Raw genomic sequence first — 14,240 nt, forward strand, 5'->3', positions numbered from 1 at the left:
ATAATTAGGATCAATGGGGACCCCAACATCTTCACATAATAAAGTGATCAATGAGGAGTAGGCCAATAACTTTTGGCTATCATTGTCCATAATCTGCCTCATTTCTTGATGGATAATCTTGCCCACATTAATTTCCTTACCCATGATAATGTAGTAGAAGAGTTGTGCACGTCGTGTCATGAAGGATAGGCGTGAGAGACCCTATAATGAATTGAAACCATGCTCTTGGGATGGGCAGTAAATCAGGGACGAGTAAACTCCGTGGTTCAGCACTTCCCAGGGGTCTCCATTCAGATCCTAGCTTACAAAGAGTACGGGTGATTGCTTCATAATTTGGAGCTTGTTCTAAAAGTTTACCATAATCATCCCTTGTCGGTTCAACAGTGGCACGGGAAATCTGTAGCACCCTGTTAATGACTCCAAGGGTAAATGAAACTTTTGTGCCCCTTATCATGGTGTGGTAGTGGGAAAGCTTACTGCTAGCTTGAGGGTCAACTTTGTCATTGGCATAGAACTCCATCACTAGGTTTTGAAACCCTTTGCCGATCAAGCCACAGAAAAATTCTCATTTCCTTACTTGAATATTGAGCTGGATAGCATCAGCTTCCCCTTCATTGAATTTGAAACCCTTATTTTCAATTATTTTTTGAAGTTTAATGCTGGTATTGTGAAAATGCTCATGAAACCCTTCATTGATATTGTGAAAAATATATCAATATGAAGTTATCATATCAATAACAGAGGTGCTTATATTCCCAAGTTTAGTGAGTATTCATTCAATGAATGCAACAAGCATGAATCAAATTTGAAGACCAAAAGAGTATATTCAGATTTAATCAATAAAATTTGTGCAGTAAAAGGAATGAAGAATGCATATGTTCACTGTGTACAAACCAGAATTTTGAACATTCAAGACTAAAAATAAATAAATTTGATAGTACTGCATAAGCTAATGTAAAATTCGCAAGGCAAGGTAAAACACAACACCAAAAATTAATAACAGTGAGAAATATTGAGGGAACTGCACTCAAACAAAAATTTAGAATAAATTCAAAGTACAAGTCAAGAAAGGGGAATTTCATAAATTGCTTCCGTTTCAAGTGCAGTAACAAGGTGTAGACAAAAATTTTGGCCCATGTTTGAGTCAATAGTGCTTAGCCCCATTCTCAAAATATAATAATCATGAAATGGACACTTGACAGAGACCCAATCTATGCAAGTCTGACTAATCAATTGCATACAAGAATATTGACAATTATATTGCGATTCACAGTACCCAACTCTTGCTTAACAAATAATGTAATTGACACCTAAAAATTTAGAATGCACAAAATATTTCAGTCAATTTACACACTGGGAAAGTGCACAGCAAAAAGACACAATCGCACAAAAGTGAAGCTTGCCTATGAACACAATGAATAATGAACTTGTTATTGCACAACATATCCAAAAACAAAATCTGCAGTGAAAGGGTTACAAGCAACATGGTGAAGCATCATAAAAGTTTCAAATGACACTTGGGTTACTCAATGAGCTTTGCAGCCATGCAGTGAACACAACAACTAAGGAAACAATGAATTACTTTTATCCCCAAGTGTAATAAAAAGCTTCAACAGAGAATGTAACTAAGGTTCTAAAATATTGGAAAGTTGCAACAGAAGAAGTAATTCATTGATGAAAATATTCTAATTTATCACAGAATTTGGGCAAAATTCACAGAGGCAATAATATGGAACATTGAGAAATTACCCAGTACACCCATAGTGCCTAACCTCATTCACAAAGCACGTAACAGAGACTAAAACTCTGCACTTTACTATGAAAAGCTTCAATCCCACAAACAACAAAATTTTGAAAAACACCATGGAAAGGGGACACCAGAATGTGAAACACAATAGCAAAGCACTCAAGGGGTTAAAATATAAAATGACAATAATAGTTTAAGAACGAAATGGAAGAGGGGAAACAAGAAAAATTGAAAACACCAATGATTTGAAATTGAAATATTTACAGAAAATAAAATGAAAAATTGGAAATACACAAATAAAATTTACCCTACAAGGTGTGAAATGTGCATGTAAAATTGAAAAGAACTATGCCCTAAAGTGCTTAAAACTCACAGCAATCATAAAGAAAGAGACTTTCATCTTCCTAAATTAAACCGTGAAGGGCGTTGTGGTATAAAATGCATAAAAATAGAGCAAAGTATTAAACTTACCCATGTTAACTTGAAAACTGCGTGTACCTAGTTTCTGAAGGTTATCAATATGAATAATAGTAGAGAAACATATACACACAAATTCTATAATGAAGAGGAAGGAACAAGAACTTGCAGCAATTAATAAGAATATTCAGAGAAGAGAATGCAAAACACATACTACAGCCCCAGTGTGGGTAACGAGATAGAAGAAAATTTAAATTTAACAAGAACATAAAAAATCAGAAAAAAAAAATGAAAGCTTGTGAGAAAAATTAATAGGAAAATGAAAATGCACTAATAATTTTACTTTACAAAGACACAAATAGCAAAAACACAGAACAATGGATCTGTTCCCTAGAATGCTCAAATGCACAATAATCATAAAGAAGGAACTTTCAACATTTGTAAACCAAAAGGTAAATTTATAAAAATGGAGAAAGCAAATAAAAGATTTAGGCCAAATGATATGTTTATGTGCAGAACTGGCCATTAAAAGAGAGAAAAATGTAGTATTTAGTGCAAAAATTATGGATGAAGATGAAGATAAGGGTAGAAGAATCACATAGAAAAAATAGAAATGAAAATTGTAAAGGAACATACCTTAGGAAGCTTGAAACTTTTGATTTTAGGGTTCGAAAGAGGAAAATGAAGGCACAGAGAGAAACCAGGGTGGTGAGGGATAGGAAAATGAAAAGTAAAGTGAATGAGTGCTGAAGATTAATGAAGAAACATTAAAATGACAATCCACCTTGGAAGGGAAGGAAGAGCAACTTTTCAAATTTTTGAACATTTTCATAAAGCTGCACATAAATATACCATTTGCAGAAGCGCTAAAACAAATGTCTTTGTATGCCAAGTTCATGAAGGACTTGCTTTCAAAGAAGAGGAAGTTGAAGGAAGATGCTACAATAGCTTTAATCGAAAAATGCAGTGCAATATTGCAGCAAAAGTTGCCTCCTAAGTTGAAAGATCTAGGAAGCTTCACAATCCCCTGCACTATAGGGAATGTGACCATTGGGAAGGCCTTATGCGACTTGGGGGCTAGCATCAACTTGATGCCGCTCTCCATTCTGAAGAAATTGAGAGTGGGAGAAGTTAAAAGTACAAGAATGGCTCTCGCATCCTCTTTTCTGATATGCTTGCCTGAGCGAGATGGTATGCAGAGATCATGATATTTTTGCTGTGGGTCTTCGCCTGAGCGACCCACCTTGCCTAGATGAAAACCCTAGCTCGCCTAAGCGAGACCACTCTCGCCTGGGTCAGGTGACAATTGGGCAACATTTACCTTGCCTAAGCTAGATATCTTGCACCAAACTCCTCTAAAATCCTCCATTTCTCTTTTAAATGCATTTTAATATTACTTAACACTAATCAAAGCATAATTTACTGAAAAATGAAAAGAGGATGTCACAATTTTTGCTTAAGCTAAATTTCGCTTAAAATTTTTTTTCTCTTTTTCTCTTAAATGATTAGTTTTATAAAAATTGACTCAAACTATTTTGTGACGAGCTTAACTGAAATTAACTTATATTCACTTAAGCGAATTAGAATTGTTTAAGCGAAAAATGGATTGGACGTTTAGTTTCCGTGCAAATTGGATCCTATTCAAGTAGATACATGTTATCTTTAACTTTCTAAAAATCTTTCAAGATCGTGTACAAGGTGTTTGATGAAATGTCTGTGCTTGAGAAATGATGGAAACAATAAATGAATTTTCTATCTTGGACATCTATAAGTTATTCACTTTTTTTTTTCTACGAATAAATGTTTAGCCATTATACTCTTAAGAGTAACGGATGTATTGTTCGTCATCTTTGAATAAAAAAAATGAGGGAAAAGAAAGCTAGGTGAACCTTTTGTGGTGTTTGAGAGCCAGGGCATTGCAAAGATAAAATGTTAGGATTCTTGCTGACATTGGATATGCAGTTTCGAATCGTTAAGATTCTCGCTGATTCCTTATTGTTGTGCAGGTATATAACGTTCTAGTCTTTAGGACCAAATAACAATTATTGTGTTAATTAGAATTATATTAAAACACACAAAAAAAACTATAATTTATATATATATATATATATATATATATATATTATAATTGACTTAAAAAAAAAACACAATCAACAAATACTTAAAATGAGATTTTTTACGTGGGAATGCAAAAATGAAATTTAATTATTAAATATTACTTAGAATGATTAAAACACATATAATCATGTGTTTTACATTTGTAATTTTTATTTTAAAATATGTTTTTATTGGATATATATATGTTTCTTACGCATACATTAACCTATTTAATAAAAATAAATTTCAATTATAAGGTTATGAAAAATTTAAATCTTACTGTATAATTATGGATAAACGATTAATGCTAGAAGTTTATTAATAATGAGATAATTACTTAAAAATGCAATGCATTCTTTTTTAATATTAACTTCAAATAAAATATAATTGATATGTTTATTATCATTGCTTTTTTAGGTGACTTTAGTTTAAAATATTATTTTTCTCAATTTGTAGAAATTAGAATTACGAAAAAAACAATGAATATAATTATAATACTCTTAAAATCTAATAGTCTATTTTCATTATTCTTGCTCTTACGATGACCAAATCATTTTTTTTAAATATATATTTCATCCGATAACTATTTATAAATATTAAATTTAATTTATTTAACCAGTGAATAACATTATATATTTATGTTATTCATATAATTTTTTAATTTTAAATTATCAAATATTATAATAATTATTATACTATTTAATTTAGTTTTATGTTAAATTTTGTACACCATAGCTGATATGAAGAGATATTCAGAAAAAAATTTATGAAATTATTTTGGATTCATAAAAGTAATTTATATAAATTATTTTTTAATAAAAAATTTAATTTTTTCAAAAAATAATTTGAAACTTGTTTTCGTAAGTTGTTTTCAATGAGACAATGAATATTAACACTTGAAAAATAAAAAGCCATTTTTCTAACATTTTTTCAAAAACGGAAATAAAATCGCCGCCACAACGAAGTAGGAGCAGTAGGAGAAGAAGAAAGAGTAACAACGCCCACACACACAAAAGCAGAAGCGCAGCCACCGGTGGCGCCACCGTTGCTTTCAATGTCGACCACTCTAACTCCAATCCAAACGCTCAAGTTCTATTCTCCTCATTCCACAACTCTCTTTTCATCCAGTCCAAAACCACCTTCCATCTCACTACCTCACCCCTTCCGAGCCGACAAACTCATCCTCTCCGCCGCAACTTCCGCCGACACCGCCGTCTCTTCGAACGGGCCCCCCTCTCAACCTCCCCCCTCTCGATCCAAGCACGTCCTAGTTTTCCGTTTCCTCTTATTCATTCTATTAGTCAGTCTTTTGATTCGTCACTAATAGTGATTTATTGTTAACAAATAACAATGCAGGGTTCGGCGACACACGGTTTCGGTGTTCGTCGGCGATGAGAGTGGAATGATTAACCGGATTGCGGGAGTGTTCGCGAGAAGAGGATACAACATTGAATCGCTCGCTGTTGGTCTCAATGAGGATAAGGCTCTCTTCACCATTGTTGTGTCAGGAACCGATAAGGTGCTGCGCCAAGTTATGGAGCAGCTTCAGAAGCTCGTCAACGTCTTAAAGGTTCACCGTTCATGACATGCACCTTCTGTAATTAGTGTTTTTCTTATGCTTTTGTGAGGTGCTTTTTATATACATGTAATTTGAGTTTTCATGTTGGGAAAACAACGTTTAACAGTAGAAATGCTGAGATAATTAATCTCTCGGGGAATCGTTCACTTACGGGTTTATGCTGCTCGTGTCATTTGCTGAACAGGTAGAAGATATTTCTAGTGAACCCCAGGTTGAACGTGAACTAATGCTCATAAAAGTACATGCAGATACAAAGGACCGTGCTGAGGTACCTGTTATGCATACATCCGTTACGAGTGTATGTATGTGGATTATTTCCTTGCTTGATTACTTCTCTTTGTTTATTTGTTTCTGCCTGGAATTTCTTAGATAAAGTGGTTGGTGGACATCTTCAGAGCTAAGATCGTGGATATCTCGGAACATTCAGTGACAATTGAGGTTATAGCTGGATAGCTTTGGATGTGCTTTAATCTTTATTTTCCATGTTTTAGTGCGTGTTCTCTTATGCATCTTGTAAAAGTAGTAGTAATTGAAGGGTATGCTCTGTTTGCATTATCATCTATCTCTTTTACCCATCTGTCTTGATGAAGTTTTCTTTCTGGTTTTATTTGTCTCCTTATCATAACAAATTGATTTTTTTATGTATTTATTTATAGAGTTCTTCCAGAGTCTTTAAATTATATAAGGAATAACCATCACAATCATTACTTGTAATTTATCATTAGATATTCTTGGCGATACAATCAGGTCATAATTTCTGGTGAATTGTTCTGCAAATGTTACAGGTAACTGGAGATCCAGGGAAGATGGTTGCAGTTCAAAGAAATTTAAGCAAGTTTGGAATTAAAGAAATAGCCAGAACTGGAAAGGTTGGAAAGTTCAATTGAGTACCAAGGAAATTTCCTTAACTTTTGTATCTTGTCCACTTTCTGAAGCATTATTTTGTAAGATTGTACAAAATTTACTGATTCATTTCTGATGATGTAACTGTACTTAGATTGCATTAAGAAGGGAAAAGATTGGTGCGTCTGCTCCATTTTGGCGGTATTCAGCTGCTTCTTATCCAGATCTTGAAGGAAAAACGGCTGTTAATGCCCTCGTGGGAGCAAAAAGCATGAATTCTGTCGCCAAAAATGATATGCCTGTGGGGGTAAGATCTTATATACTCGTCAGACATACCGTTTCTGTTTCTAACACATGTTTGAACGCTGCAAATTTAAAATCAAAATATTAACTTGAAATTAAATAATTGACATACCTATCAAAAGTGTTTGATTTAGAAATCATGCACAAGCTTAGTTTCCTGAAGTAAAATTACATCAGACTAATTTTGCAAAATGGTTTCAACTCATATACTCATCTTAAACACTATTGACATTCCAGCTAACAACTTTTACAATTGAACAACTTTTGTCCTAAATGCCTTGGAAGAGATTTTAATCTTTTGTTAGAGAGGTTTTGGTAAACACACACAGGTTGAAGTTTTATGGCAGTTTTGGTGTTTTGCAATTCTTTTGTACATGTGGCTGGAGTATAATGGCTCACCTTTAACAATGTAGCTTTTCCCTTAAGCTTGGTATGGAACAGGATTGTGTTTGTCTTCTCTTTGGTATTCTGCTCATTTCCATTTTAATTGAGTGCTCATTTCTGAAATGCACTAGGGTAGTCTCTCTGCATTCTCTCTCTCTCTCTCTCTCTCTTTTTTTTTTTCATATTTCTTATACTTTTCCCTCCTATTTTGGAGAATATTTTAATCTCCACATAGTTGTACTTCTTCTTTTCCTTTCTCATTGTTATTCTAAGAGGCCTTTGGGTTTCTCATATTGATTGGGAATTGTGGATTGTAACTTTGTTCATTGTCCATATATTTTTCTTTCCATGTCTCTACCCTCTCTTATTTTGGAGAATTATATTCTTGTTGGGATTTTTTTTTTTCCATTTTCTTAACATCAATTGTTCTAATTTTTGAGTTTGTAAAATTTCAGCTTGACTTTTGTAGAAAAAATTGGTAAATATTGCACATAATGAAGCTAACATTAGCACAAATGCACTCCATTGCTACGTGTTCAAAATTTGCCTTCCCTTCTGTACTTGGATTAATTTGGTCATTAGTAAATTCAGATCTAGTCTCTGACCTTTTTCATTTTGATGTTTGTTTGTGTGAAGGGAGATGTTTATCCAATAGAGCCGTCAGATGGTTTTACAGTCAATCAAGTGCTTGATGCTCACTGGGGTGTTCTTAATGATGAAGATGTAAGATGGTTTACAGTTGCTTATGGTCCTTAAATGTATCCCTTTTTGTTTCTTTTAATGTATTGTTGATGTAATAATACCTATGTTATCCTCATTTGTAGTTTTTTGTCAGTGTTCTCTTATTTGATCTTTTCCCTCTGTTGTTTAGTGTATAATGAAGTTTCTATTGGAGTTTTTGCTTATGCGTTTGAATATATTCATTGAGTTGCAGAGTTTTATTACCACTGTCCAAGTCCAAACTTATAATTGGTCCATTTAGGTTATGCTCATGATCATTTTGACATGAAGTAGTAACACTTCATATCATTTATAGTCATTTAAAATAGTTCAATAATTAGCTGAAGATTGGTTGAACGAGTTTTATCCAATATCTTCCCATTTCTGTATCGTTGTGTTTTTTTATGGGAGGATATAAAATCCTGCATCTGATGTCCTTCTGACTGATTTAGCTTGAAATGCTATTTAGTTTATTCTGTTTATTTTCCCTTTCTGGGTACAACTTCCTATGTATCTCAAGTGGCTTTGTTTTTTAAAAAATAAAGCTGTTTCACACACTTTTAAGTTTCTTTTTTGATTGAAACTTAAAAAAGTCTTTGTTGGCTGAAGCTTGGTATTTCACTTACAAGCTTGGTATTTCACTTAAAAAAGTCTTTGTTGGCTTGGTGAAATTTCTGATTGGTTTAGATGATATCTTGCCATTTCTCGTATTTAAATTTACTTTAGTTGAGCTAACTTGGTGGGACCAAATTGTGTGAATCTTGTTTCGAAAATGATTCCCAAATTTTATTCTAATTAGAAATGTTTCATGCTTGTAAAGAGCCAAAAATGTAGTTTAATGCTCATATTACATTAGCATGTAATTTTCATTGATTTTCTCCATGACATGCCTGTAACTCTCCCTGTTGTTATATTGTCCTCAGACTAGTGGAATTCAATCACACACTTTATCCATGCTTGTGAATGATTCTCCTGGAGTTCTTAACATTGTTACAGGGGTTTTTGCTAGAAGGGGCTATAACATTCAGGTTTGCTTCTTCAGTGTTGTTTTTTACTTTATAGGTGCGTTCAAAATTGCTAGCATGTGAGTCTAGTCTTTTTACTTTCTCTATTCTCTCATCTGCTCTTTCTTATTTCCAGAGTTTAGCTGTAGGACATGCCGAAGTTGAAGGACTTTCTCGGCTTACTACTGTGGTTCCTGGGACAGATGAATCAATTGGCAAACTAGTGCAGCAACTCTATAAGCTAGTAGAGCTGCATGAGGTTCAATGTCTCTATCAAAAAGAATGCATCACATCCTACAAATAAATTATATGCTTTGAGCTTTATATTTATATTTTTTAGCTGCTGTATGTTGAGTCCTATGCACTTAGTATGTGGGTCGCCCACCAGTGTCCTCATAGACACAGAAATGGACACTTTGGGCTTAGCCAAAGAACATGTAACTCAACCAGAGAAGTCTATGATGTGACCAAACTAATCTTTTTCAAGGACATTTGGGGTGAAACCATGAAGTGAGTAATGCCTGATAAGGCAGAAACTCTAATTTCCTGCAGCATGATACTGTCATATTGTAAAATTAGTAGTTACATTATAGAGTGCACTTCATTTCTGCAACAGCAAGGATTAGCTGTATTGGGTTTGGGATTTCAGCCTTGAGTGGATATTCCTAGTAATCTTCATTGATCGTAGTGACTTTCCCTTTGTTTTAGTCTATGGACATTGGCCCATAGTTCACCGTATATCTGACCATATTAAATTCCTTTTTCTTTTTCTTCTTCTTCCTCTCCCTCTCTCTCTGTTTGTGCACCTAGCTACAACATAAAATTTGTGTTGGAAACCTTTTTTGAGATTTAAACGCAGATGAAATATGAGTGGATTTTGTGTTTCCTGACATTCATGTGAATAATAAGAGTGTTTTTGAGAATCTGAAACTAGTCTTATTTAAAAATCCTTGCTAGTCTTTTGGGTGCCCTGACCTTCTGATTAGTTTTATTCAGTAATCCCAATCGAAAAATTTTCTATTAGATCTATTGAAGCATAAATCCTTAACTTGCTCTAGTTTCTTCCTTTTTCATTTTACCATTGAGAACAAAATTTGACAATGATGGTGCATAAATATTTGACTAATTTTTATGTTATAAAATTCTGGCCATTCTATACTTTTCTATATTTAAGCTGATCTTTCTCCAGGTTCGTGATATCACCCACTTGCCATTTGCTGAGCGAGAATTGATGCTAATAAAGATTGCTGTAAATGCTGCAGCACGACGTGATGTCCTTGATATTGCCAGCATTTTCAGGGCTAAAGCTGTTGATGTATCTGATCATACAATAACCCTAGAGGTGAAATTTCAGCAGACTTTTCTACTGAGTGAAGTGATAGACCATTTATTTAACATCAACTTATATCAATACTCACAGACATGGTGGATACTACTTTACCTCTGAATATTGTAGTAACTGGTGTACTACAATTGCACTAAAACCAATTAGTTTAGCTGAGTTTTACTTTAATACAGGATCACAGGATCCTGCCTGTTGGCATTTTAATGTCTGTTGAATCTTGCATCAAGATTTATTCCAATAGTCAACAAAATTGCCACCCCGATTAGGCAGGCTACTGGATTGCCAGTTGGCCATCACCTTATCATGTAGGTTTTTTCCTAGGTCATGGGAATAGATAACAAACTATTTATTTAGCATCATAACAAGTTAAGAGTCCTGTTATGCCCATTGTCTGCAGCATTCCACATACATTTTCTTTCTTTATTGATGTGATTAGCGGTTATCAATGGAATATTTTTTATTTTTTATTAACAGATATAATTTTAGGTTTGAGTCAGAATTGCACCCCAAACTTTGTATATATGTTACTCTTCTTTCAAATTTAATATTAATTATAAAACTGGGGGCACTGAGATGATGCTTATCCTCAAAAAGCATAATATAGTAGTAGTAGTAGAAGTTAACAACTGATGACGCCATTTTAGTGCAAGCCTGTTGACTTTGCTTCTAAGTTAATCATCAGTTACTACTGCTTTTTGCTTGATAAGGTATGACAGTAATTGGAAACTTGTTCTCTTTTTCTTTCTTTTTGTTTTTTTGGAGAAGGGGGGGGGGGGGTTGGATTTAGTTGTTTGCTTCATGGTATTTACTACTTTTTCACTTTCTACCATAATTACAAATGAAATTACTGACATTGGAACGATGGATTAACTAGCATTTTTAAATTATTTCCTGAACTAACTTATTTCAGATTGCTGGAGATTTGGACAAAATGGTTGCATTGCAGAGATTGCTAGAACCATACGGCATTTGTGAGGTCTGTTTCATTAATCTTTTCCATTTACATGGTAGATATTTGTTGAGACGGTTGACCTAAATAGCTTATTTCATAAATTTCCCGAGTCAAATTTGGTGTTTTGGCTGCATTCATACATGTCCATGTTCATTTAAAATATCTATAAAGGATATTTGTACCCATTATTTAAAAACCAAATTAGTGTGTAAAACACAAACAGTCAAAGGAGGAATATGTATTTTTCATTAAATATAGAAATAATAAAATACATGTGCAAAATATATCCTAATGAATTAATTTTTTTTTACTATATAGGTAAACAAATTATGAAATTAAAATCGAAAATGTAATTTTTTAAATGAAAAGATTTTCACTGTGTAAAAGTATAATTTTTATATGAAACTTGGAAAAAAGCTCCTCCAAATGAATGTCTCCAGAACAAGCGAAGATATATTCACCTTTTTAGTGAATTAAGATAACGATGAGCTCCAGATCGTTTGTTACTTACTTACTTCGAATCTTGTCCGTAAAATTTTGCTTAGGTATAGTGGTTGGCCGTTATGCTTGGGCTTCCCCATGCATGCTATACTGGGTTTAATTTCCTGTATGTGTTGCACTTCTCATCCTAGAGGTCCAAGGTTCAAGGTTTAAATTCCATTAGGAACAAGTGGAATGTGATATGTATAGCCTCTAATTGACTAAGAGAAGACTGTGTTAGGCTGCTGTCATATTACCACACCTGAGCTAGTACTAGTACTATCCCTTGAACCTGCGTCAAATCAACGGTTTGATGGTGATCTGGCCAGTTACCACTGGTTCAAGGCCAGTATTCTTAAATTGCAGTTCTTTAACATATGATTGGACTGGACAACTGGCTGGTTTAGTCTTGTTTTTAGACTGTGATTTTTGGCTCTTGCATCCTATTGCAGCACCACTCTATACTTGCTGATGTTTCTTCTTGCTTCAGGTGGCACGAACTGGGCGCATTGCACTAATCCGTGAGTCAGGTGTGGACTCCAAGTACTTGCGTGGATACTCTTTTCCTTTATAATTTCTTCACCTTGGTGAGAGGGCGTTAAAGTTTTCATCTAGTAGTGCTTGTACTTTCTCTTTTAAGTTGTGCTTACTGACTCTTGCCTCCAAACGTTAATGTTAAACCTTTTAGTGATTTGCAAATATAGGGTTCGAATGACATCTTTGATAAAAAGAAAAACTTTTTTCCTTTTTCTCGACCTTTATTTACTTTTTTTGGTTAAATTACATTTTACCATTCTGTGTAGAACTATGTATATGGGTTGTGATCCTCCGACTTGTTCAAGATCATATTGCATATTTAAATGAGGGTGAGATAAATGGATTGGGTCTCACTGGGTAGATTCTAGGGTCCTCCCAATCTATTCCGGAAGAAAGTTGGAGGATGGCTTCTCCAAAAGCTCCTGACCATTGATCTGATACAGGAAAAATGAAAGGCTAGGATTTAATGGTTAGAAATTGCACAATTTAGGTGATTACTCGTTATACACGCTTAAGGTTGCACAGTTTAGGTGATTACCTGTTCAAGTAGTCAGTGAACATTCTTTTTGCACTATTTGCATTAGGTGGCGGTGGTCCACTTAAACTTGTTTGCCCTTTTAATTTTATGAAGTCCAACTGACCTTGAAATATTGATTGCAAGCATGTCTTTCCCTATGAAAATGCCATTAAGTGGCCTGCAAAGAGCATGAGGTTGAGCTTCTACCATAGCATTTGCGACCTCGTGTTGCTTTGTCCAACTCAGAGAGAGAATTTGGATCCGAAAAAATATGTAGTTTGTGTTGCAATAGTTGGTTGTAATATCTTGACATACCGAGTTTTAGAGTCCACCTTTTTGGTTAAGTAGGAGACAACATCTAAAATGGTAGGGGAATATTTCTTTGTTCTATCTGAGTGGCCATAATTCAACGATGGAAAATTTCACTGGTTTCTTCTATTTGGCTTCTCAAACCTTATCAAATCGGCAAATATTGAATCATCGTAATTATCTTTTCCTTTCTCCCAGCGCGCTTCATTCCATTTCCTATATGTTTGCATAGCTTTGGTTATGATCAAGATGAAAGCAAGCTCCATCCATGATTGCTGGTTCAATTTTGATTTTCTGAGAGCTTCAATCGGACAAAGTGATGCTTTAGACTTACCACTGCTATGGTGTCTGTCCATCTTCCCATGAGTTCTTACATGACTCCAAAAGTTTCCAATGTCAAGGGTTTAAAGAAAAAACAAATAAACACCATCACGGTTGGACTTCCATGCGATTTTTTCACTAATACTACTCGTGTCTTTCATCTTATATAACTTGCACTTCCAGTTGTCCACTATCGCATCTTAACTATAGGATTAAAAACACTTCGAATCAACGGTCAGCAACTTTTGGAGAAATCATCTTTCAAACCCTTCCAAGAAAGAAAGTGAGGACTGTAGAATCTATCGTCTCATTGACCTGCATGTTGTACCGTGGCTTAAAAGCACACAAAAAATCCTCCAAAATATAGATCCAACTTTTAGACTTGGATAATTAACAAAAATGATATCTTAAGTAAATTTAAGTCAAAAGTATATTTTGGCAACGAGCCTTGTTACAACTAATATTTGCTTGGGAATTTTTTTTTATTTGGCTGAAAATTAGTAAAGGACATATCTCAATAAACTCTTTCATGATAATTTGCATAAATTTCTACATTAGCCACATGACATTGTCATTTTATTAGTTTTTTGCCTTTACATACTTCCGTCAAAGTCAAAACTCATCTCAAGTGATTGCAATTTTTTAAATAAATTTTCCCAATTGACTTCTATAGTTTTGCCATAAC

The 14,240-nt window shown here is 34.1% G+C and overlaps 1 protein-coding gene and 1 pseudogene across 2 annotated transcripts; one reads left to right on the forward strand and one right to left on the reverse strand.

The window, feature by feature from the left end:
• Positions 1–5,169: 5,169 nt before the first annotated feature.
• LOC113858325 (acetolactate synthase small subunit 2, chloroplastic-like) lies at positions 5,170–12,630 on the forward strand. Of its 2 annotated transcripts, XM_027490914.1 has the most exons (12): positions 5,170–5,521; positions 5,618–5,831; positions 6,025–6,108; positions 6,210–6,278; positions 6,626–6,709; positions 6,838–6,990; positions 8,007–8,093; positions 9,014–9,118; positions 9,231–9,353; positions 10,284–10,436; positions 11,350–11,415; positions 12,362–12,630. In XM_027490914.1, the coding sequence occupies exons 1-12, from the start codon at positions 5,316–5,318 to the stop codon at positions 12,443–12,445; spliced, it is 1,428 nt and encodes a 475-aa protein (XP_027346715.1). In that variant the 5' UTR covers positions 5,170–5,315; the 3' UTR covers positions 12,446–12,630. The 2 variants fall into 2 exon arrangements, with proteins under 2 accessions (XP_027346715.1, XP_027346716.1); XM_027490915.1 differs by lacking the exons at positions 6,025–6,108; positions 6,210–6,278; positions 6,626–6,709 and having other exon boundaries at positions 12,362–12,602.
• Positions 12,631–12,772: 142 nt separating this feature from the next.
• LOC113860011 lies at positions 12,773–13,590 on the reverse strand (annotated as a pseudogene).
• Positions 13,591–14,240: the final 650 nt, after the last annotated feature.

Source organism: Abrus precatorius, unplaced genomic scaffold (assembly GCF_003935025.1).
Source record: "Abrus precatorius isolate BTA unplaced genomic scaffold, Abrus_2018 Scaffold2, whole genome shotgun sequence".
In the NCBI taxonomy this organism is placed as follows: Eukaryota; Viridiplantae; Streptophyta; class Magnoliopsida; order Fabales; family Fabaceae; genus Abrus; species Abrus precatorius.